Source organism: Lissotriton vulgaris, chromosome 6 (genome assembly GCF_964263255.1).
Source record: "Lissotriton vulgaris chromosome 6, aLisVul1.2, whole genome shotgun sequence".
In the NCBI taxonomy this organism is placed as follows: Eukaryota; Metazoa; Chordata; class Amphibia; order Caudata; family Salamandridae; genus Lissotriton; species Lissotriton vulgaris.
Window position 1 is genome coordinate 775,057,355 of NC_141694.1, and position 26,420 is coordinate 775,083,774.

A 26,420-nucleotide genomic window follows, 5' to 3' on the forward strand; every position below is an offset into this window, starting at 1 on the left:
CCCCTTTAATAGTTTCCCCCCATACAAGGCAGGGGCTTGCTCTGTAAAGCATAGTGGCTTTACCGAGTGTTCAACTATCTCTTATTGCATGTCTTGCATGCGTTCTGCAAGGCATGCAATGGCAAGGCTTAGAGAGTTGGGGGCCCCCTCCAAAGCCAGAAACCTTGGGGCACCCCTGAACCTCGGGGCTGTGGGGGCCTCCGTTATGCCCCTGATGGCCTCCAGTTCCTGTATCCTCTGGCTACCCTCATGAGCAAGGACTGACTTTTTCATCTCTAGCAGCTGTTTGTATGTCTGCCAGGACAAGGACTATTACCGCCATTATTAATCAGCACATGTTGTTTCGCCTCTACAGCCAGAACATCAACTTTCAGCTTCACTTGCCTCTCAGCTCTTTTCCTCATACTCCAAAGTGTGAATCACACATTACTTTTATACACAGGATTATGTTCAGTGGGCCTTTATTTTATAAATCTGTGTCCTCTATGTTCTACTTATCCTCCTCCTTCTCCTCTTGCACTTGCCCCGGTTCTTCACTTTACTCTGAGGTGATATGTACTTACAGAACTTTATTCGCCATGTCAACCTTTTTGCCTCTAATGCCCATCTATATCTGCTTTTCCTATTACATCACCTGGATCTCTCTGACTACAATTCTGACAATGTAGACAGATATCCTCTGCAGTGCAACCAAAAATTAAGAAACAAACATTTATTCAAAATGGGTCTTAATAAAAAATGATTCAATCAAAGATGAAAAAAATGGGCACTCAAAAAGAAAAAAGATTTTTGCTCCAGAATCTGACAAGGAGCTATTTAATTCTCAGCTGGTAAGATTGTAAGTTAGCTGGTAGACACACATCTCATAACTATCAGCCACCAAAACCACTATGAGATTCTGATTTAATAATTAAGGGAATGACCATAGCAAAATATTAATCTAGTATCTGAGAAATTCAAAACAGTTTCAATGGGAAAACTCAGGCTTACATTCTTGTACATATAGTACAAGGAATCAGGCATTTCCCCAGGATACTATGCATTAAGTTTATAAGCAGCACCAAAACAATCTTCAAGTCAACCAACTGCAATACACTACCCAAACAAATTTAGCAAACAAAAACAATAGATAAAATGGGACACAAATGTGTACATTGGATTATGTTTTTTAATTAAGAAAATGCCCATAAGCACATTGGTGTCTTAAAATGCGATGTATGTGCACTGCCAAAAGTGGGAAATGTAGGTGACCCCTGCACCAAAAATGAGAACTATTTACCAAAACTCTTTCGCCCCATCGAAGCTTGGAGGGCACAGGTCAAGTTACCTTACGGTTGGGTTTCATGAAAATGCTTCAAATCTTCAAGGATTTTTCTGGGAGGACTCCAGCCCCAGATCCATGGTGCAGACAAATCTTATTACCCTAGCTCCCACTATAGGCAAGAATTCTACATTTGTCAGATTTTGGATTACTTTTAGAAGGTCACTCCTAAAGATCACATTCCTCTGGGGTAGCCTTCTAGATCTCCAGCCAACGGATTGCACAGATAGGCTCAACCTGTTTTTCCAGCTAGGATTTCCAGCACAGTTCCCAGTCCCTAATGGATGCTCCTACCTCCAAGATTCCGTTAAACTACGTTTTTGTTTCTGGGACAATAGAAGGCCAGTTTATTATATTCTTGGGAGCACTTCCAAAGCAAGGATAAAAGGAAATTGCGGATACATCTGCCCTTCTCCAGGAAACTAGCAAGCAGATGTCATCTACTGGTTTTTTTGGGTCTCTCCAAGTCCACTTGTATTCATTTAAGCTGTGGTGGGTTTTATCTAGTTCACAATAGGCAATGACCTGCGACAACTCTGGGTCAAATGTTGAGAAATTCTCCATGTCCAAATCTAGCCTTTTTTCTTGGCCGCATTTTCTGTCATTTCTTAGCAAACTGTCTCAGAAACCCCTGCTCTGTAGGTCCTTTGAAATGGCATTAGTAAAAGTCCAGTGTGTTAAGTAAAGAGTTCCCACCCAGGACTGTCCCTTGATAACCATTTATGTCTGGTTGTGCGACTAGGTTTCCTCCCTCGGAGACAGGTTGACTGTGAGGGTAAGTTCCAAGCTGCCTCCATAGTATTTTTTACCATATATAAGTGATCATATCTCAAAGTACTATAAATAACATCACTGATAAGCTCTCATATGACATCACTAAAACCGTCATTGGTAACTGTTAGACTTGGCACCCTTGGCGTGTTTCCCCCTGACTTTTTGCCTCTACCGCCTGCAATTTTTACTGTCCGATGGATTTTGTTTTTGCTGGCTGTGATGCTTTCAACACTTTGCCTTTACTGATCAGTGTCAAAATGCAAGTGCTCCTTGTGTAAATTGCAGCTATGATTGCTTATCCATGATTGCAATATATGATTTGCTGGTAAGCCCTTAGTAAAGCGCACTGTTTGTGCCCAGGGCCTGTAAATCAAATGCTACTAGTGGGTCGGCAGCACTAATAATGCCACCCACACTAGTAGCCTTTGAAATGTGTCTCACACCTGCAACTGCAGCGTCTGTGCAGGCAGTTTTAAACTACCATGGCGCCATGGCAAGAGCACTCACTTGCCAGGGCCTAACCTTCCCTTTCCTTCCATGTAAGTAACCCCTAAGGTATGCTCAAGGTACCCTCATTGGCAGGGTGCAGTGTATGTTTAAGGTAGGACGTGTAGTGGTGTGCTTTAGAGGTCCTGAGAGTGAAATACTGTATATTTTGTTGTTCTCTATTACAAGGACTGTCATGATGTGATTAAATGATAAGCTATGTTGGAGGTTCACATTCACAACTATTATACAACTGGTAGAGAGAGAGCTTAAGCTGTTTCCATATGGATAATGGGGCTTAAGGTAGGGTAAATGATCTGGTCATTTGAATCTATATTTTATATTTCACATGTTATGCATTAGCCAATGTTTCCACCCAGAATGACCTAGATGTAGCACAGAACTGTGGCCCTGATTCACAAAGAGCCTCAGCACTCTGAACGGAGGCTCTGCACTCATAATGAGATTTCAGCACTCAGGGCAGGATCTCCACAACGGGGAAACCTCATTGCGGACATCTCACCTAGGTGGGGGGGGGCGGGTGGGGGGGGGGGTTAGATTTCAATGTGACTGAGGAGCCTCTGCCCCAAATAAACCGTCTCTTAGGGAATTGTGGCCTATGACTTTAGAAAGGTGTCTGCTATAGAATGGGGTTGATAAGTGGCTTAAATAGTTGAACAGCTTGAGCAGTAAAATAAATGTACCACCTTAGATAGTGGTCAACGGATGTTTCTCATTGGAACTTTAAAAGAATGTGCTGCGTTTTGACTGGAAATGTAGCAGTTGTTTTTGACATCTCCAAAGTTAACAACAGGACAAAACACATAGATACAATACGAAGCAAATTAACAACATAACAAAGACAAAATTAGGCAACAACGCTAAACGTTAAAAATAAATTCAACACAAAAACACATTCCAATATTACAATACAAAAAAACTAACAGAACAAACTGCAACACATCACCCCAACACCGCAATGTCAAATAACAAATGTGTGCAAAATATTTTAGTCACACGATGCCAAATCCTTTTATCTGCTTTTATATGCAATGGTAAAAAGTGTGTGCTCCAGGCAATGGTTTTTTTTACACCGGGGATATGAAACAGTGTTATTCAAAAGCATGTTGGGATCCAGCCCCTGGTGATTAGAGCCTTTCAATGAGTGCATGACCGTCTTGCAGTTTATGGTTAAGTGTAGGTTAAAATAGAAACAATGAGCACCATCAATGTAAATCATGGTTAGGGCTCCAGATTGTATGACATTTATTTTTTAGGCGTTTCCGTCTGTATTTACACATATTTATTTTTTGTTGATTTTATCTGTATTTATCCATATTTATTTTGGGTCTGTGAAAACAGTAAGCTAAAACTAGTGTATTTCCACATTTTTTTAATCAATAAATGTGCACTCTTACTTTAATGCTTTTACAGGAATTGAATATTATGAACATCCCCAGAAGATGAATCAATACACTTATATGAAAACATGCACGTTTTAATATCTACCTTGTTAATATCTATTTCTATATAAGCCTCATTACTAACATGTTTACTTCCAACATTTCTTACCTGTCAATCTGCACAGCTATTGGCCTGGCAGACTCGTGACTGGCAGCATTTAGAATCACTTATAACAGCCTATTTTCAGTTTTTACCCACATTTAAAAATAATTACACACAGGAAACTAAATGTTTTTCTGTCTGTATTTATCCGCAGAAATAAGTAAAAGTAAATAATAAATCTGAGCCAATGTGAGTAAAAACTTGAAACTCATTTTTTTCATGATATTTTTATAATTATTAAGTCGATGCTTTGAACACTTGAATTGATATATTGAACCTGTAGTCTTCTGCTGTTTTTTCCTAAAGAAGGCCTTACTACACCTATATTTATGACTATTTCAGGATCTTAAAAGTGCTGTGCTAAAAATATGTGACTTTCTGGGACAACAGCTGGATGAAGAGGCCGTGAATACTGTTGTGGAACGTGCTACATTCAAGAGTATGACAGCGGATAAGGGGGCAAATTATAAATGGTTACCAGAAGAAGTTTTCCTACACAACCAAGGACGATTTCTTCGTAAAGGTATTGATCGAGTAAATTTGCTAATAGAAGAACACGTTTAGCATATGAATATAAATGGCTCTTTAATAATTCATCTCTAGAGGACCATTCTATTCTTGACAGGGATTTTTGCTTAGGTATAAACTTAAGTACAGATAGATTGGACTTGTTAGTCATTGTTTGTAGAGGAGTGCTTTCTTTGCAAATTGTATTGCCTCTTGGCACTGAGAGTTTCCAGGGGTTTGTAGTAGTGGGCATTCCCTTGATACGGCCACACAACCTTTTTCTAAGTCCCTGTCCTTGCCTAACATTTTGTCCTAACTAAAGGTTAAGCAGTCACATCGCCTATATCCAATATTTGTGTCTGTCTCCGAGAAATGTTTGTGTACCCTTGCGCTGTGCCCTGGTGTAGGTGTGCGTCCGTGTACGTTTTTAGCAGTGGTTTGCACATCTTCCCTTTAGTCTTCAACATAAGGCTTGAAGAGTCAATGTCTACAATGCTTCACAGTCTGTGTAAACCAAGGTCCTTGTCCCATGTGTTTCTGTAGATTCTGTTAATGTAATTCATAATTACTGTGGGCAGTCAGAGAGCACAATATTCATTCCCAAACTTTTAAGGCATTTAATCTGAGTTATATTTCATGGGATTATGAAATCTCTGTATAAACCTTTCAGAATAGAGAGGAAACCCTTGGTATAGTCAAGGGAAATGGGGTATTAACCCAGAAATAAACTAGTCCCCTTGAGATGTATACAGAATAAGCTAAAACATAGCTGTTGAAAGATGTAAATATCCAAAGACCAGGATAAAGCGTAAACAGGTCTGTTTATTAATCATCCACTCTCCTCACTGGAGAGTGTCCCAACATTCCATGGCAAGCTCCGGGGCCGGCCACACCAACAGAGAGAAAGGGGAAGGGGTGGATGGAACATACCATTATAGGAATAACTTACAACACATCTCCCTTCCATAGGGTGACACAGAATAAAACAGGGCCCACCGCGGTGGGGTAAAGTATTACCGTAGCATCCCAAAAGGGAAGGAAAGAATACAGAACATACTTATTCACATTTACAAATCTTCTCAAAACTCCACCATTGACCATTCTCAAGTTGAACCACATTCTTAAGTACTTTGGTAATTTTGCATGGCATGTGGTATTTACTCTGGGTGGGTCCCACCTTGATGTTCTTCCTGACTTGTACCCTGTCACCAACCTCCCACTTGGGATCCTTCACCACATGTTTAGAGTCATACCACAGCTTGTACCTGTCTTGGTGGAGTTGGACCTTCTCTGCACTCGTTTCTCGATCCACTACCCTGGGCTCACCCCCACTCAGCCAACTAGGATTAAACTTGGTACAAGGTTCACGACCATGCAGTGCCACAAAGGGTGAGATGCCTGTGACATTATTAGGAGAGGTGAGGTAAGCCCACAGGCATTTTCTAAGGGACTCTTCCACATCATGCCCATTGGTTGCTGCTAATTGGATGTGTTCCTTGATGATCCTGTTTGCCCGCTCAACCAGCCCATTGGCTTTTGGGCAGTATAAAGCGGTGGTTTCATGTTTAATGTCTAAATCTTTGAGGAATGTACGCATTTCTTCAGAGCAAAACTGCACCCCGTTATCTGTGACCAAAGTCGCTGGAATGCCTTCCTCAACGAATACTCCATTCAAGAACTCTACCACTGTCCTTGTGGTGACAGAATGGACAAACTTTTGCTTGATCTAATGGGTCGTGTAATCGATTAAAACAAGCATGAATCTCCTCCTTTCTCCCAATTCTTGCATGGGCCCGATAATATCCATGGCCAGCTTGCTCCAAGGTTTAATTGGCACTTTTACTGGAGATAACGGTGCTTTCTGTACTGTCTTTGACTTGTCGCTTTTTGCGCCCGCTCCACAGTTCTTCACAGCTAGTTCGGCCATGGCATCCATCCTAGGGAACCAGTAACTGGATCTGACTCTAGCTTTGGTAAGGCTGCGCCCTAGGTGGCCTTCGTGCGCCAAGTCTATGACCTTCTTCCTGAGGCCTTTAGGTGGAACCACTCTCAGATTGCGATAGATTCTTCCATTAATGAGGCTTAGTTCATTCCTCACATCCCAATACTCCTCTAAGTTAACTTCAAGATCACTCTTCTTGCTCGGCCATCCTTTCTCCATGTATTCCCTCAGGACATCCATTTCCTTGTCATTCTTGGTCTCCGCTACCCACTCCTCTTCTGTGATAGCAGGCGTCTCCGTCATTAGTACTGGACTGTCGAGTGCTTCCTCCTTTTCCCCCACTTTCGGTAACGGTGACCTTGAGAGGAAATCTGCAATTTTATTCTCCTTCCCTGGCACATACTCCACATTGAAATTATAGTGCTCCAGGCCCAAAATCCATCTGCTAATGCGAGGTGTGCAATTCTCCAGTCCCTTCACAGAAAAAATGAAGGTGAGGGGTTTATGATCTGTCCGGATGGAGAACCTTAAACCCCACAAGAAAAACTTGAAATGTCTAACAGCCCAGAAACAGGCCAGGGCCTCCCTTTCAATTACGGAGTAGTTTTTTTCTGGGTTTGTGAGACTTCGGGAAGCAAACGCGATGATTTTCTCATCTTTTCCATCTTTTTGTATCAGGGTTGCACCCAGGCCCTTGTTTGAAGCATCGGTGGCTAGGATGGTTTTCTTTGAGGCATCAAAAGTTCCTAATGCTGGGGAGGTTAATATTTCCTCTTTCAATGATTTTACCACATCGTCGTGCTCTTTTTTCCAGAGAAAGTCTTTGTTCTTCTTCATTAACTCCCTCATGGGCTCACATTTGGCAGAAAAATTGTCCACGTACTTTGACATGTACTCTAAAAGCCCTAAGAAAGACTTTAGTTCTTCCTTGTTCTTGGGGCTGGGAGCTTCCTTCACCGCTTGGATTAAACTGCCCTTCGGCCTGAATCCATCTTCTGTAATCTTGTGGCCTAAATACTCAACTTCCTTCACTTTTATTTTACATTTTTCCTTCTTCACGGTCAGGCCTGCCTCCATAAGTCTGCTGAACACCTGCCTCACGACTTCATCATGTTCTTCCTCAGTTTGGCCATATACTAGGATGTCATCTTGAAAACACATGGTGGTCCTCACTCCTTCCAATATCTTCTGCATTGCCTTCTGGAATATAGCTGCTGCAGACGCCAAGCCAAATGGCATCCTTTTGAACATGTATGCCCCTGCTGGGGTGATGAATGCTGTGAGGGGCCTAGATTCAGGATGAAGTTCAATTTGGTGATATGCCATGGACAGGTCGATTACACTGAAGTACTTAGCTGGACCCATGGTACACAGCATTTCATTAATTATGGGCAGAGGATATCTTTCCACCCATATATTGTCATTCAGGCTGCGCAAATCCACACAGAGACGAATACCCTCACCATTGGCCTTGGCCGCGATAACAATCGGAGCCAACCACTCTGTGCAAGTTACAGGTTGTATTATATCTAACTCACAAAGTTTGCGCAATTCTTCTTCTAGGGGTGCCTTCAACTTGAGGGGTACTGGGCGTAGTTTGTGTACAACTGGTTTTGCGTTATACTTCAGCTTAATTCTGTGTTGGAACATATGCAAGCAACCTAACTCATCCCTGAATAGTTGCCCAAACTCCTCACAAATGTTTTCACATCCCTGGTACTTGTCAGTGAGCAAAACCTGTTTCGCACTATTTGGATCTAGGATGATACCCAGCTCTTTTTGGTGAACCCAACCCAGCAAATTGGATCCTGATTCTACTACATACACTGGGCCAAAAGTACCTCTATCCTTAAAGCGTAGTTGAACATTTTTCGTGCCCACCACAGGTATTTTCCCCTTGTTATACCCTGTGGGAGAAATGTCAGGCATTTTCAATTGTTTCACATTGCAATTTTTCATGGACACAAAATCATCTCTGTTAAGTAACGTGTAAGGAGAACAAGAATCTGCATACATTTCTACACATTGTCCATCGAGGAAGACATCACATTTTGGATAAATAGCATTTACAGATCCTTCTATGTCTTTCACCTGCAAAATTATTTTCTCGCATCTTTGTCCTATGCACTTCACTTCTGTGGCTGTACTCTTCTCTGTACTCCTACTCTCACTTCTAGTATGTTGTTCACCATCCCTACATACTCTCGCGAAATGCCCTCTCCTATTACATCTTTTGCATGTGACAAACCTGGCAGGGCACTGGTAAAAGGTTGCAAAATGGTTATTGCTCCCACACCTGTAGCATTTAGGTCCCTTCTCTTTTGTTTCACCTCTGACGCTGTAATTATCCTTTGACCTTATCTTATATACCTCACTGCCCTCTTCTTCGTCTTTTACGGTAGCCACTTCCTCCCCATTGGTTTTCATCTCCTTAATACATCTAGCTGTGTGTTCTACAGACTTAGCTATTTCGATGGCTTCTTTTAAACCTGGGTTTTTTGCTAGCAACTTCTCCTGGATGTGTGGGTTATTGGTACATCTTACAAGTTGATACCTTATAAGAGAATCTATTAGACTACCAAACTCACATAGCTGTGTTAAACCCCACAATGCAGCAATAAAATTCTGTACAGACTCCTGTTTCCCTTGACTTCTCTTGAAAAACTTATGGCGTTCCAACACCACATTTACCTTGTCCCCAAAATGTTTCTCTAACTTCTCCATGGTCTGCTCATACTCGTCCACCCCTGTTCCATCCTGTCCCTCCTGATCTAACGTAGGTAGAGACTCATATACCTTGCGCCCTTGCCTACCCAAATTGTGCAATAAAATGTGTTTTTTCCTTTCAGACTTATATTTTTCCCCACCAACAGCTATTAAATAAGACTCAAAAAGTTTCACCCACTCCTTCCACCTGATTTCAGGTTCACCTATCTCATTAAGGAAGGGCGGGGGTTGGCTCATGCTTGCTGCTGCCATAGCTGAACCCTTACACAGCTAACACAAAAAGTATGGGTTATAAGGTCCTCAGGCGGAAAGAAAAAAAACACTATTTAAAAATACACTTTTCAAGCAATGTTTCAAAACTCTCTTTCATATATATAGTCACCGTATTGACCTATTATAATGTAAACTGCCTGGATTCCACAGGGTCTGTGTGAAGTTCCACCTTCCACACGAACTGGTGGCAGCCAATTGAAAGGACGAGTTAATTGGAAGTAACAGCAATTGGAAAGCAGGCTGGATTTGTAGGAGACAAAGAGTTAACTGGGAAAACCCTCCAAACAGCGAACTGGGAAGCACGCAGGATTTGTTGGTTGCAAAGAGTTAATTTTTTTTCAGAGAAATGCCGGCCCTTAGCTACCGGTGCGCCGGGGAACGTCCCAGCTATCCAGTTACCAGGAAGTCCTGACGAGCTGACAGGACTTCCAGACACGCAGCTCTCCTGTTTCCAATGTCTCTGGGGAATAGTCACGTTCAACTCTGAGCACCTTCAAAGCGGCAGGCTGCCGGTGGCTGCACGTCTTCTGACAGACTCCAATGACGGATGCCTTAACGCTGACCTCACACGCACTATGGAAATCAGCACACGGGACACAAGAACAGCGCGCCGGCTTCAGTGGGAACCCCAGCCTGGACGACACCTCAGGCGGACACCCACGCTCCCGGACAGGCACCAGGCACTACACGAAGATAGGTAGGATATTTATTCCTGTTCCCTTTAGCTAAGTTTCCGTTCCTTTCCTCAAGAACCACAGAATATTTTACTGTAATCGCCCAATGCCTTATGCGCTGCAGGTCTTATAAGAACAGTCACAGGGCTAAATTACTCGGCATCGCAAACTACAACCAGCCATGGAATGGGCACGTCCAAGCAGTGACGGAAGGCAGCTGAAAAATGCCTAACAGCCACTCGGAAAATAGGCTCTCACCTCCTCTTTAGTAATCTAGTCAGCAACAGTAAAAGTCGACATCCTGAATAAGCGCGATGATCGCTTCTTCTTTATTTCCATAAGCAGCTGTCCTCAACATACATTATTATCCTCCTTGGTCTTCCTCACACAAGTTTCCCTCTTCCTCCTGTGTGTTTGTGTGGAGAGAGCACTCAAAGAGGAGATGATTAACTACTGCCCCTGCGCAGTTCCGTCGCCAGTGTTAAAAGATGTAAATATCCAAAGACCAGGATAAAGCGTAAACAGGTCTGTTTATTAATCATCCACTCTCCTCACTGGAGAGTGTCCCAACATTCATGGCAAGCTCCGGGGCCGGCCACACCAACAAAGTGAAAGGGCAAGGGGTGGATGGAACATACCATTATAGGAATAACTTACAACAATAGCCTCAAGGCAAAAATATAGAGTCAAAAACGAATGCAATCTCAGAGATAAAATACAACATTTATTAAAGAAGTAAATATTAAAAACAGTTCATGTAGACCTATAGATCACAAAATTCTCTAGACATAATGATTAAAAATTTAAATTACAATTTATAACACAATATATTGTGACCAGCACAATACAAAAGACAGACAGAAATGTTTGTAAAACATAAAGATTGTAAATACAAATGGTACATTCAAAGCTGTTTTGTAATCGCAACCATGTTTCATAACAAACAATTTCTAGATAAACATGGGAGGAAGAGGCTTGAATTGTACGGAAAGTGAGCGTCGACGCGTTTCGGTGGTTCTAGGCGAGAATAGGGTCCACCTTTGTCAAGACTGCTATTGCATGTCTATCGAATTTAGCGGTCTGTACAGATACCCTACAATAAATATGCATACAATTATTCATACAATTATTCATACATTCTTGTTTAACATCTTTACAATATTCATGTTGTTATTCATACAAAATATTTCAATGTCACATTACTCCCTCGCATTTCTTAATCCAAGGTGTTGTTTGGAAGGGAATGGTGGATCTATTAACATCACATCTCACTATCACTGTAAACAGTTGTTGTGAACCAATTGTCTAGAATATCATTGACATTATATCCAGTTGTAATGGGCCTAAGTGCTGGGATTCAAGAAACTAAATACGTTAAGAGTCCTCATCTGTTCTTAATTCCTAATGTGATACAGTTCTAATCCCTCTGTTGTTAGATTATTTGGAGATTTCTAGGTATGGCGTTATCGGATGGTTGAATTGACACACTCACACTATTCTCAGGAGTTTAACCAATTTTTTTCAACTAGAGAGTTATGTCTAAAGGCAGTTCCAGATGGATAAGATGGGAGTTCTATCTACATGAGTACTATCTGCTGAGATATATACTAGTAGAGTTTGGTCTTACCTATTTGGTTTGGTTATGTTGGTTATGTAAAATCCTCAATAGGTGTAGAAAAAAGATCTCCGCCTCATCAGGAGAGTCTTTTACCATGTAGATTTAGCAGATGTTGTTACTTAAAAAGATGTTTGTTCAATGCATCTGCGGGAACAAGGGAATTTTTTAAGCTGTGTGTATTATCTAGTTTCATTATACTGGTTTGAAAAATAACACATTTGTTAAAAAGCGACACGATCCTGGTACAGCTTAATAAAGCCACAACTTGTTTCAGTTAAAACTAAGAGCATGTCTATAGGGTGTACCTGGAAACATACCTGATCTGGATTGGAAATATTCGATGTACCACTGGTAGATATTGTAGGAAAGTACGACAGCCTTGAGTTCCTAGTACGTTAAGGTCGAATTAAATCTAAATGGGAAAAGAGTCATTGTAAAGATGTTAAACAAGAATGTATGAATAATTGTATGAATAATTGTATGCATATTTATTGTAGGGTATCTGTACAGACCCCTAAACTCGACAGACATGCAACAGTAGTCTTGACAAAGGTGGACCCTATTCTCGCCTAGAACCACCGAAACGCGTCGACGCTCACTTTCCGTACAATTCAAGCCTCTTCCTCCCATGTTTATCTAGAAATTGTTTGTTATGAAACATAGTTGCGATTACAAAACAGCTTTGAATGTACCATTTGTATTTACAATCTTTATGTTTTACAAACATTTCTGTCTGTCTTTTGTATTGTGCTGGTCACAATATATTGTGTTATAAATTGTAATTTTAATTTTTAATCATTATGTCTAGAGAATTTTGTGATTTATAGGTCTACATGAACTGTTTTTTTGTTATTTACTTCTTTAATAAATGTTGTTGTATTTTATCTCTGAGATTGCATTAGTTTTTGACTCTATATTTTTAACTTGATGCTATGTTTTAGCTTATTCTGTATACATCTCGAGGGAACTAGTTTATATCTCTGTATAAACGCAAGTCTCTAATTTATTTATATTTGCACACCCAGTCACTGATTATAATCATTAGGTAAAAGACATCCAAACTCTACTGCTATAAGTTATTAGAGTCAGTTGTGATGTCACAATGCTTGCTACTAGAACCAGCGGCCGAGGTGAAAGGCAGCTGTTTAGAGCAACGAAAAACAGAACATTGCTTTTCTTTTTCCCCCCCTCTATTTTTTAGCTTACAGTGACAAGCAGAGAGAAGATGTTTATTTTTGCACTCCTTACATACTGATGCAAAAGTAAGAATGTTTCTGCATGTTTTTAGCCATTCCAAGTGAGTGCAAAATTTGTTTGCAAACTGCCTTGTATTGAACTGTTTATAATATCTGTTCACCAAAATTAACTACCAGGTTTTTTGATGTGTTTAATTTTGCACCAGAGGTTTTATTTTTAAGAGGTTTTATTTTTATTCTTCATGTTTGCTAACAAGCTTGCTCTTTCAAATGAACCAAGGTTTCAACTTGTTTGTGGGAAACGTGATGGTGTGAGCATGTATTAAATGGGATTAAGTACCCCCTGGTGTTCATGATCAAGATATTGCAAGTAACTAGGAGTTCTATACCCTTTAAAGGAACTTAGCCTTCAACCTCGTTCCCCTATATATTTATGGAACTCCTCAGAGACTTGCAATAATCTTATAGTGTACTGCAGGGGGTACTTTATCCCTAACATATTTATTTTACGGTTTACCCACAGTTGTTGCACAGGGTTTCAGACATTTTTAGCATAATCCATTAATTGCATTCTTATCAGCACTAGGTATGTGTGAAATAGCATATGTTATTCAGAATTTCATGTAATTTTGCAAAAACTATGCAAAATGACATGTATGTCACTAAATGTGATTTGCATGCCGCACTTTTATTTTGCAGTTTTATATTGTTCTAACTAAGCCCAAAGGGGCATTGGAGCGCTTTACATGAGCACCAGATTTTATTACATATGTCAGATTATTATTTGTTTATTTTAAAAAGTCTTTGGAAATACTGACCAGAGACTGGTTTAAGTCGTAAATGTTTCTCAGCAAATCATTCCTGCCCCAACCAGTCTCTCACAGGTGGAAATCATGCAAAATTAGGCAATGCAAAATGTCAAGAAATGTTTGCCCTTCACATAATGTAAGATCTGTGAATGTTGTTAACTTCAACTGCGAATTAAAACGTTTACCTGTGACTAGTAAGCACCAGGAGCAAAGGACAATCATTTGCCTGCATGAACTGAAAATAAATTGCTAAAACCGAATTTGTGAGAATAGAGAGAGCCTCTAAAGTCCAATTTTCACAGAGATAGGTCCCAAATAGTGTTTCCCAATTGTGCCCGGGCTATTTGAGACCTGTTTCTATTTTTGTAACAGCTCAGACCCATATCGGCTAGTTTGACCTGCTGCTGGTGTTATCCCCTGTGTACAAAAATCACTGTGACCAGTCTCGCACCTCGGTGCTCAGACCATTATGCGCTGTCCAGCATAGGATTTGTACTGAAAGCATACCCTTCCAGTACAAATTCCTATATATAGACAAAAGAAAAAATAGCCAGATGAATTGCATGTTTTCGGTGCTCTGCAGCACACATGTACTGATAGCGTTCTGGGGAAATCAAAGCAGTTCCCTTTTTATCTGCTGCTTCCAGTAAGAGTTAGATTTTGGAACATAGTTTGGTCCAACAACCTTAATAAATAGGATGTATTTGTAGGGATCCTCCCCAAGAAATGCCAACTTGATGCAATTTGGCACAACATTCATTTGGCGCTATGAAAAGGACACCTTCCACTGGAAAGCACCTGTTGTACTAGAAAGTAAATCCCTGATGCTACTTTACACTGTGCTAGCACTGGTTGGTATTGCATCAACAACACTGGCTAGCTCACTAATTTGTTGGTGCAAACAAAGCAGTGTAGTTTTCAAACTGAAATGAGCAGGTGACAAACGACAAATTATCTTAATGGCAAAAATGTTTTTCCAGGGGTGTAAAACAATTGTGAAGTTATTTTTGGCCACTTTGAAAACAAAATGCAAAAGTTGGATTTTTTTTTTTTTTATTGGACATAAAGCCTAGCAAAAAATGTTTTTGCTTAAGAAAAAATGTCTCACTTGTAAATATTCCTCCCGGAAAAGATTCTGCACAGAAAATACACCTCAAAACTTTTTTGTCATGACAGATTGCCTGTACGTAAAGTTGTTCAGGTTTGCAAAGCTTTAATGCACTAACTACCGTTTCCGCACTCTACTTAGAGTTAGAGAGGAGCTTCATTTCTGAAGCCAGAGCCTTGGCCCCAAGATCGGAAACCTCTGACCTCAGTGTGTGGTTACAGTGATGTCACCCTGCTGTATTCAGGGCAGCTGCCTCTTGCTAGATTTCCCTGCAGGGACCACCCAATTTGAATAATTGCAGTTCCAGACAGGAATGCGCCAAAGGGGGGGTTTGGTGAGCTGCCAAGCATCGCGAGGTCTGCCCCCGGGCAGATTCAGAGGGGGTGGGGCTAGATGAGCGCCGCCATTTTATGGCTTTGGGCTACTTTGGGACTAGCCCAAATTTTGAATAGTAGCCCAAGCTACTTAGGGGGTTTGCGCGCTTGCCCAGCCACGATTTTAGGTTTTGGTGGCTGGGAGCGCAGTAGTGTAAGGTTTTTGTCAGGAGGCCTGTCAGGAGGTGCGAAGCTTAGTTTATAGCCTGGAGTTGAGTTTCTTGTGTTGAAGTGAGCATGTCCAGCGAGGATTTCAGGGTGCTTGAGGCCATCTGCCTTCTCAGTGAGGCTGTCCGCATGGATTTATTGGTGGCTGGCCCTTTGGGCGGTTCGCTCCCCATGAGGCGCACATCGGCAGGTGTGGCGGTCCCTGTAATGGCCTGCTTGCCACCCTGCAAAACCACCAAGAAGCAGGTGAGCGATCAGGGCCGTGCGTATGCCAAAAGCGTGGCCCTGGTTTTGTGTCTGGCGTGGTCCGGGGGTGCTGGGGAGTAAGTGGCCTAGGGGCAGGCGGGAAGAAGGCCCGGCGGGGGACCGCTCCTTGCGCCTCACCCACCGGGGACCGCAAACGAAGCCCGGCCACTCCGGTAGATTGGGAGCGGCTGCCGGGGTGAGGGAGGTGGGGGCTGGGCCCGGGAAGAGCATGCGGAGGCCCGTGCCCTCGGGGAGGGGACTAAATGGGTGAGTCAGAAGGCGCAAAAGGGGAGAGAGGTGAGCCCCCCGACCCATGCGCATGTTGACAGGGGCCGCCCGAGAGTGAAGAGGGCAGCCCCTGCTAAATATGGTGGGGTGAGCGGCAAGTGACAGAATGGTGGAGGTGACCTGGGCGAGGGATTGGATTTTAGCGAGCGTTCGGCCCGGGGGGCTTCGGCCCCGGGGTCTAGGCAGGGGGCCGAGGTGTGGTGTGAGGGATCACAAAGGGGGAGTGCTGGAGGGCTAGAGTGTGAGGAGAGGGAGCGCAAAGGTGGGCCCCAGATAGAGTCAGGGCACAGGAGCTTGACAGGGCTGGGCGGGAGCTGCGGCTGGCAGGCAGGTGTGGGGGGTATGTCCCCGATTCTGTTGGATTCAGATAGCAACGAGAGGGACTGGGAGGGTGTGGACCTCTTTGAGTCATGGGCGGGAGGGGTCAAGAAAACTCGAGGCAAGGGCGGGCGGGCAGGGGCACGCGGAGGGGGCTTCCAACATCACCATGTTTCGGGGGGAGATGGCTTATGGAGAAGGCGGAGAGTGAGGGGGAGATAGGCAGGGGGGTTGGGGTGAAGAGGAGGGGGGATCCTCAGATGAGGGGGGCTGGGACGGGAGGGCTGGTGTGGACAGAGGAGGAGGTTGGTGGGAGGCAGGGGTTGATCTTAGCGTGGTAGGTAGAGGGTGGGCGGCTAGTACTTTGGGGATAAGGGCGAGGCGGAGCGGAATAGGCGGGGAAAGTTAGTGGGGCCCAGCACACCAGACCTTCCATTTTTTTTCAGGAGGCGGCGCGTCGCGGGCACCAGACTTGGCAGGGCTGGGGACAGCCCACTGGCACCAAGGAGAAGGGAGGGTTGAACCTTTGACGGCGTGCCCGGTACTGGCGTGGGATCCCGTCGAGGCCGGCAGAAGTAGGCCCACAGCGGGCTCACTGGCCCCTACACCCAAAGGGCCTCCACGGCCTGGGGACCAACATCGGAGGAGGAGCGACGTGAAAGTTGTTTTTAATGTTGCTAAGAGGGTGCAGTCTGCGCCGCCGGCTGGAGGAGCTGGTTGTTCTAGAGATGTTGATTTACTTTGAGGAAGATAGTATGGAGGAAGGAGTGTTGAGAGAAGGAGAGGGTGAGGAGGGCTGAGTAATGTTGTCAATAGTGTATTCCAGGTGTCACTGCTCCAGGCGGAACCCACGGGTCGGACATCACGCTGGGAGGACAGATCGGCCCCCCCAGAGGGGAGGATAAGAGATTGGCAGCTTCGTTGGTTTCATGTAAAAGGGCAGCTGGTGCGGCCACTTTTATGCTATCCGCGAGGGTAGGGGGAGGGGTGGTGGATATGGGGGCAGGTTAGGTTAAGGTACGTACGTGGCTGAAATTGGGGTAGGAACAGACGAAACGATTGAAGGGGCACTGGGGGACACAGGTAAGGCATCCCGAGGGAAAGTTAGCCCAAGTAAGGGCCCCACGGCTAAGGGAGTTGGCCCGGGTAAGAGGCCAGGGGACGCACAGAATAAGGGGTCTGGGGTGACACGGCAGGACGCGACACAACGGGGGAGTATGGTGTCAAATTGGAGAGTAAGGAGTTGAAGATAAAACGGTTACCTAATATGGGTGTCACAAGGCCGTTGGGGGCGCATTTGATGTTGGCTACTAAGGAGCGTATATGGAAGGGGGAGTATGTGGAGATATTGAAGCTCCTACACAGGGAAGTGAGAGCGAAGGAAGGGTCGAATGAGGAGGAGTATGAGTTATAGAAAAGGCAGAAGGTGCCGCTTACTATAGAGAACTGGATGGCAGCTTTCCTTATTTATGCCTGCGTATATTGCGAGCAATTCCCCAAGAGGTCAGTAGCAATGTTTAAATACATGGACGTTATCAGGAAGGCCCAGATTACTGGAGGGGGTTATGCCTGGGCCCAATACGACGAGGAGTTTAGGGCCCGCATGGAATGGGACCATGAGGCAAAATGGGGTGAGCTGGACACGGACTTGTGACAGCATACAATGGAGTTAGAAGGTTCAGAGAAGACCATATTTATGGCTAGCGGGCTACCCATAGTTTATCAGCCCTTTCAGGGCCACCCCATCCAAGGGGGGGTGGGGGCCATGGCCAGGGGGCAGTAAGGATCCAAAGGGACCTGCTGGGATTATAATAAAGGATTGTGCACTTTGGAATATTGCAGGTTCCGACATGAATGCTCGGGCTGTGGGAAGAGTGGGCAGGCCCTGGTTAAATGCTGGGGAGGTCAAGGTCAGAAGCAGGGGGACCAGCAGGGGCACACAGGGGGGTTTAGGTCTGTGAGGCGGGAAAGAGACCAAGGGGCCAAGGGACCAAAAGGCTCGTACACCGATTTAGAAGGACAAGTTGGTCTCAGCCCTGCGGGGATATCCAGACGCGGGGGCTGCAGAACGTCTGCGGGTGGGGTTTATAGAGGGGTTTAGACTAGGGTACAACGGACCAAGGATGAGACGTTGGGCTGACAATTTGAAGTTGGCGAAGGAGCACCCCGAGGTGGTGCAAGAAAAGCTGGACAAGGAAATCAGTGAGGGCTTCAAGGTCGGACCCTTTGAGGATTGGCCTCTGGACGATTTGATAGTGTCCCTCATTGAGGTAGTGCCAAAAAAGGAGAAGGGGCAGTTTTGGCTCATACAACATCTGTTGTTTTCTGAAGGTGGCTCGGTAAATGATTTTATTGATGAGCGAGAGACCACAGTGTCATATTAATCAGTTAACGCAGCCATGTCACTCGTGGTTACCACGGGCGCAATGCCGATGATGGCAAAGTGCGACATCAAGTCGGCTTTCCAGCTTCTTCCAGTCCACCAAGATGATTGGGGCCTACTGGGGATCCAGTTTAACAGCCGCTGGTACATGGACAAAGCACTGCCGATGGGCTGCTCCATATCTTCTGCACTGTTCGAATGTTTCAGTATGTTCCTACAATGGTTGTTCACAGAACGGACGGGTCACCAAGGAGTAACGCACTACTTGGATGACTTTTTCTTTGTGGGCACCCCAGGCTCCACGGACTGCCAGGATGCACTGGACAGGTTCCAAGAGATCATGGGGGAGTTGGGTGTGCCGTTGGCACCGGAAAAGACGGCACTGTCCTTTCTAGGAATTGAATTGGACTCAGTGGCGATGGAAACACGCTTACCAGCTGATAAACAGCAGCAAATGTTGGGGCTGCTAGCAGCTATGTTGGCATGACATAAAGTCACGGTGACGGAAATACAGGTGCTACTGGGTCATCTGAATGTTCATGCAGAGTTGTGAAAGTAGGGCGGACTTTCTGTAGATGACTGGGCAGGGCATTGGCGGGCCGGAGGCCGCCGCATCATCATGTGAGGCTGTCAGCAGGGGTAAGGGAGGACCTGAAGATGTGGCAGTTCTTTTTACTGAACTTCAATGGCGTTCCAATGATGCGAAGAGATGACATGGTTTGGGACGTGCAGATCTTTTCAGACGCAGCAGGGAGCGCAGGATTGGGACTGTATTGGCGGGGCAATTGGTGCACGTAACGGTGGCCCCCTGAATGGGCGGTGGGGGTCGAAGCATAGCTTTCCTGGAGGTTTTCCTGCTGGTGGTGGTTTATTTCACTTTGGGACTTGCTGGCCCACATGAGGGGGACTTCAGGATAGACAACATGGCAGTGGTTGAGATTGTGGATAGGCAGTCTGCAAGGGATGCACAAGTTTTGAAGTTGCTGAGAGTGTTTGTGCTGGGCTGTTTGCGGCATGATATTGCCTTTTGAGCAGTGCATGTACCAGTGGTGGACAGTGAACGCTGATGCTTTGTCTCAGTCACAGTGGGGGAGATTCCGTGGGCTAGCCAAGGACACGGACAAGACCCCGACCAGCATGCCTCCGCATTTGTGGTACGTAGGCAACACAGGATGTTGCAGCTGGTTCTAGGGTCACTGGCGCAATCGACGAAGGTGGCATACATGACGGCATGAGAGGAGTTTTTAGGTTCGGGGCAGGTCAGCAGGAAGATGTAATACAGTTTAGCCTGCCTTTAATCGAGAAAGGGCTCACGCGAATCACAATACTGGGCAAATTGGCAGCGATCGCTTTCATGGGTAAGCTCCTGTGGGGTTATGCGCCGTTGGCGGGGGAAATCGGTTTGCGCATGTTGGAAGGGGGCCCTGGAGTGTGGGGGGGTGACTCGGGTCAGGAGTCCCCTGTCCTGGGATCTTTTGGGGAGAGTGCTGCAGTCGTTGCTATGGGTCTGCAGGGATGACTCGGAGCTTTGCCTATTATCCACATTGATGTTGTGGATGTTCGTGGGAGCCTTCCGGGTTTCGGAGTTATTGGGTACCAAATGGGGTGAGGGCTTGTTATGGACCTAGTTTTCCCTCCGGGAGCACAGGGTATGTCTGTGGCTGAGGAGATCAAAAACTTATCAGAGGTGCGGGCGTTGGGTCTCTTTACAGGCAGCCGTCGATGGCTTGGCCTGCCCGTATGGGTGGGAGTTGAGATGGAGGGCATTGGCCTCAGACATATCGGGTTTGGCATTCAGGCATGTGGATGGGCGGACGGCAAAAGGGTCGCAGCTCCTAGCTATATTGAGGAAGGCCTTGACCCTCCTGGGCCTGATGGGAAATGTTTTGGTTCTCACTCATTCAGGATCGGTGCTGCATCAGAGGCGAACAATCGGGGTTGGGGAGAGTGGACATTATGAGATTGGGCAGGTGGGCCAGCGTTATGTGTGCAGCGCTTCCAGCTATTTGCTTTTGATTCCCGTATGTGGGACTGGGCTAAGATCCCATACGTTAGCAATCTAATATGATTTATTTACATGAGTTTTTTTTCTTTTTTTGGATAAATTGTAGACTTTACATGTGAAGGGCTCCTTTTATAAAAACTGAGATGCTGATTTGCGAGGTGCATGTTACACCATGAAAAAAGGCATGGGCATTTTTTCTGCATGCCCAACGGGATTCACAATAGAAGACGGGATCCAGACTGGCGTCACAAATGGTTTGCAGATTTATATGGACTGTTTTTCAGAAATGGTATTACTGGTCCTATTCCTTCTCCATGTGGGTCAGGGAACTAATTTTCCCTTCATGAGCCCTAAAGAGTCTTTGCAGGGAAATTTGTATTTCACCTCTGCATCAGGGGTTGACATGACTGGTGGGATCTGGCTGGAATGTGTGGGTTGGAGCTTGTGTGGGCTCATGGGGGTTCCCCTCTAGAATGTGGTGTACTGTTGTAATGTCAGTTTTTGCCCGGTCCTGGAGGATGACAGATTAAATAAACTTGTCTCTTACCTCTTTAACAGAGTCTTCCTTTCAGTGGTGATGAGTTAGTCTGGCACCTCCAGTTACCCTCTAGTGACACACCTGAAGCCGTACCACCCTGTGTCCTGCTGCTTGGATTCCTCCAGCAGTGCCGCCCGGACGTTTCTGAATCTTTGTGCTGCCTGGTGTCTTATTCACTGCGCCCTGCTGTGTTCCCCGGTTGGCGCAGCACCTGAGCGTTGTTTTCCTGCGGCACCATTAGAAATTTTGGAGGGTGCAGCTATTTGTTGATCACCACTGCACGACGGCCATCTCATTTACAGTTGGTGTCCTCGCGGAGCTGTGAAGATCTGTGCACCGTTGCCTGGACACGGATCTCTGTCACCTTGTGGCGTTATCCTGTTCTGGTGCGGCTGTGCTCTTACGCATACGATGTCAGATGTTTGCAATTACGTCTGACGTGCTTCAGCAGCCATTTTTGATTAGGCCATATCATTTCAACGCTGACATTAGTTGGTGTGCACACTATTTTCGTCATTTGGGTCCATTGGAATTCCCGAGCGGTGCCTCCAGTGATGGCGCACCGTTTTACATTCCCAGTTTCTGTATTTGTACCACGTCAGAATTTCAATGCTGCCCATCCGGTGACGCGCACACAGTTTCTCTTCTTTACCTGCATTTGTGCCACATCGGAATGTCAATGCTGCGCTTCCAGTGATACACACACCATTGTTCTTCTCTTTCAGTGTTGTATGTGTTTCCAGTGATGCGCACACTCTCCCAATACATTCTTCAGTGATGCGCTAACCCATGTCTACATTTATCTACATTCCTGAGCAATACTCTAATTGTGCACTTGGTGATGTGCATACCATTTGATAATATAAGTTGTTTGAACTTACTGTCTTGCTTAACATTTTACTTCATCCCTGGTACATTTTTGTTGTTATTTTAGTGGATTTGCCTTTAAGGACTCATTTGGTGGGGTAGGTGTTGGGCAACAACTCTCCCACGTTTGGCCATGGATCGTGTTCTGGCACCTCCACCTTTTCTACAGTCTGCAGGTACTCAACCTCTTCAATGGGAGCAGTGGACAGACACGTTTGATGCATATCTGGAGGTTAATGACAGTGAAACTTTCACTTCTAAGAAGAAAAAAGCTTTATCAATTTACAATTTAGGTTCTGAGGGTAGGAATAGTTGAAAATTTTACCTTTGGAGATTGTAAGCACTCATGTAAGTGGTGGTGACGATGGCGATTCACTCATTGCCAATGATTATGCTTCTATTGTTAAAACTTTAGACAAAAGATTTAGTCTCAAAAGAAATGTTGTTCTTCAACGTCACAAATTTCTTCAACACGCTCAAACTCCTGGTGAGTCCATTGATGACTTTGTTGCTGCTCTTTGAATCCTAGCGGTTACCGGCAACTATAGGGAGTTTAGAGACTTAATTATTTGAGGTCAATTTATTGAAAGGATGTCTAACAAAAAGATCTACAAGAAGTTATTGTCCTTTGATGATCATGATTTAGAGACTGCACTCACATTAGCTACGAGTTTTGAACACTTTCAATTTTGTGTAAAAGAAATGAGTAGTACTGCCTTAACTAGTGAAGTCAAATTGTTGAATTCTAAACGTAACCCTAAACCATTGAAGGGGTCTAACACCAGTGCTGTCCATCCTGCTACACATTACTCGAAACCCTACATTGAGCAAGGCGAAGCCATGTGCCTCCGTTGTAGGAGCAAATCTTATTTAGGATATGCCAAGTTTTGTTTTGCTTTGAACCAAACTTGTTATAAATGTGAAAAAAAGTTCATTATTCTTGAATGTGTAAGGCTGTTATACACAGATGGTAAAGACCATTGCAGAAGACTTAATTGATCCTGTTGATGAGAATTACGAATTGTTGATGTTGTCTCCTTCATTATCTCATGCTGAAGGTGTTGTTAAACTAGTTTCTTTGGGGGTCTCACAAAAGGAAATCTCCTTCATGCAAGATTAGCAGTAATGGGCAATGCCTTGATTTTCTTGCAGATTCTCGTTCTCCTTTTACTCTCATCAATGAGAAGGAATTTGGAAAAATTAGATAGTGACCAATTGCGACAATCCGATATCAAAATCTTTGCTTATGGGGGTACAAGAATTGAAGTCTTGCGACATTTGTTATCGATTCTGGTCATTGGTGCTGATCTGGCTATGGGGTTGGTGTTCATGTTGAAGAATGGGGCAAACCTGTTGGGGTGGGATGAGCAAGGTGCTCTTAACATCATACTAGATCCTAATCATCCTGATATGGTGGTGTCCCACAGTGCACTCAATCAATTTTACAATGTGCTTTCTCCTGATTCCACCAGTGCTCTCACAGTTGCCCAGGTATTGAATGACAAGTGGGTACACATTTATACTGAGGTGTTTAATGTTACGCTTGGTAAACTTAAGGGTTTTCAGCATCTTATTGTGCTCAATAATGGTGCTAAGCCTGTGGCTCCTAAAGTGTGCAAGGTACCCTTGAGCCTCCGCAAAGAACTCAAGTGTGAGTTAGAACGACTGTGTACAGTCGGGTTATTGAACCTATTGAAGGTTCTGAATGGTTGGCCCCCATTGTTTAAGCATACAAATCCAATAAATCCCTTAGTCGTGTGTTGAGACCTTAACGCTAACACCTGGGTTGATCGTCAACCTCTACCAAACATCAATGAGATGTTGGCTACTTTGGAGGGTGCCAGTTTTTTTACTTCCCTAGATATTTCCTCACTTACCAATACATTCAACTGTGCAGAGAATCAAGGCACTCCACATCTTTTGTTACTCCTGAGGGTGCCTATCGTTACATACGTATGGCTTTAGGCTTGCCTCTGATGGGGAAATACTGGCACCCTCCCAGGAGCAAATGAATGAAACTCACTAGACATAACAGGTTTGCTCAAAAACAGAGTTCTTTATTGGTACCAGAAGCATGCATCATTGCTAATTAGCAACAAAGAAGTCAGGTCTCCTGCCTTAGGGGCTCTCAGACCGCTTCTTCCCAGAGTGGCTGGTTTCTGGGTGCTATATAGTTTAGTAATTTCATGTCAGCAGAACTAGAGTAAGGCACCAGCCCAAATATGGCTAACATGGATGTGCAATGTCTGCACAATGCAAATTATAAACAGCCAGATATGGGCAGACCAGAAAGGCTGGCTCGGCACTGTGTAAGCAACTTGCACAACCAGATTAAGAAATATCATATAGTCAGGACAGGCAAAGTGACCTCTAAGGGGGTACAGAATAGCTTGTAGAAGCTTGTCGAATCAAGGTCAGATAGGAAGCCCTTTGGAGCTCCAGACCTCACGTTAATGTGATCTATCTAAGCATGATATATTTTGAAGTGCATACACATGAATTTATATGGGTATTCATATATATTTTGCAACAATCCTCCCTTTTGGATAGACCTATCCAACATTAGTGTAAAACCAAAATGTATATATGTATATATGAAGGAAACATTAGTTACATATCTTTGGATTGCATTACACAGTTTTGCATACATCCTGATGAGATCATTATTATATCAGCAGGCTGTTATGATACCGGCAGCATACTCATAATTAGGTGTCCAGCAAGTATTGTTTGCTCAATGCAAAGCATAAGGCTACAGTGTCACTTAGTCACTCAGTTCCCGGGTACTTTCAGCAAGTGTCAGTAATTTAAAGGCATGCAGTGAGCGGTCATCTGCTTCTCCTCCTGGTCCGCAGTCGTCTTGTTCAGGGGAGGTTTCACGGACCTGCCCTGCGCTGTCCGCTTCAGTCAATTTTTCTTTAGGTGCAGACCATCACTTTTCTTCGAGACTGCTTTGTGTACTTCACTCAACAGTATCAGTTGATGTTGCGTTCATCTGACAATTTACGATGGGCCCACATGGATCGTAGAAATGATCTGGTCTGTCCTCTTCTTGACTGCTGTGTTGCTCAGGTCCTCTGGTGACAGATGGTCATCAATTTCTTGTACCCTGCTCTCAGGCATTGGGGTGCTGTCCTGCATCTTGTCTCCTCAATACATTCATGGCGTTGGTTTACCGTCTGTGGTCCAGTCCACCTAAAACTAAAAGAAACAGCTTTTATTTTTCTCGCCAAGACCATATCTCCATAATCGCTTGAGTAGTCTTTGCCACAATGCAGGCAGTACTAAAGTCAGAGCATCAGGTTATTACAGCCCTGTTCCATCAGCTGGCTTTACTAATAATCTGTTTTTTTGTTTATTTTTATTTTGGAGTTCATTTACTCCTCCTGGCCACAGGAGGGTAGTATGGGGTATGCATGTTATACTTTTGTCCCAAAAACAACCTCTTTATCATTGATAGAGCGCCATGTTATTCGGAAAATTGTAGGGGTGCATTATGATCACCAGAAGTCAGTACCCGCATATTTAGAGGACCATGTTAATGTGTGATTATTAGAAATGTAGTACTAGGCCGAGCATGTTGCAACATGTAATAGCATACTCATATTATTTGGAGAATAATGTAGTGCTTTAACCGAAAATATGCTGTATGTAATACAGAAATTATTGTTTCCTGTCTAAACTGTTGCATTAGGAATAAACGTGCCATATTAGAAGTTGCACGTGTAGGTTGCTTATTAATGAAAACATGTGATGCTCTAACATTAGAAGGAAAATGCCTTAGAAATATAATGAAATGCAATGCTTTGGAATGATTATTGTAATGCTTATGTTGTAGTTTTAGAAATGCATTTAAACGTGTAAAGGCCTGATACATGAAAAAGCCAGCAGAGACCTAACTGTATTTTCTTTGCTTAGCTAACAATGTAGACCTGATATGTGTATTTTTGATTGGGGAAAGGCTCCTGTTCGCAGTTGAATTTCAGCTTGTAACTTAGGAGCACATGCATCAACCTATTTAGGAAGTGCAAACGGTGCGAATCGGTAAATTCGGCCATTTGCGCTTCCTAAATACGTTTTGGGATGCATGAAACACTTTTTCAAAAATCGCTTTTTTTTGCATTTCCTAAAAATGCGAATGCATTTAAGTAATCGCATTTGTGCGATTCCTTAAATGCAATGCATCAATTTTTTTAAAAATGCGAATTTTGAAATAGGAAGTGCAAATTAAC

The 26,420-nt window shown here is 44.1% G+C and overlaps 1 protein-coding gene across 2 annotated transcripts in view; it reads left to right on the forward strand.

Moving 5' to 3' along the window:
- Window positions 1-26,420, forward strand: part of LOC147707969 (amine sulfotransferase-like) — a 255,175-nt gene that overhangs the window by 196,964 nt on the left and 31,791 nt on the right. For both annotated transcript variants that reach the window (XM_086926781.1, XM_086926782.1), the window contains one exon: window positions 4,490-4,670. In XM_086926781.1, coding sequence (XP_086782907.1) covers window positions 4,490-4,670 — 181 coding nt within the window. The remainder of the gene's footprint in view (window positions 1-4,489; window positions 4,671-26,420) is intronic.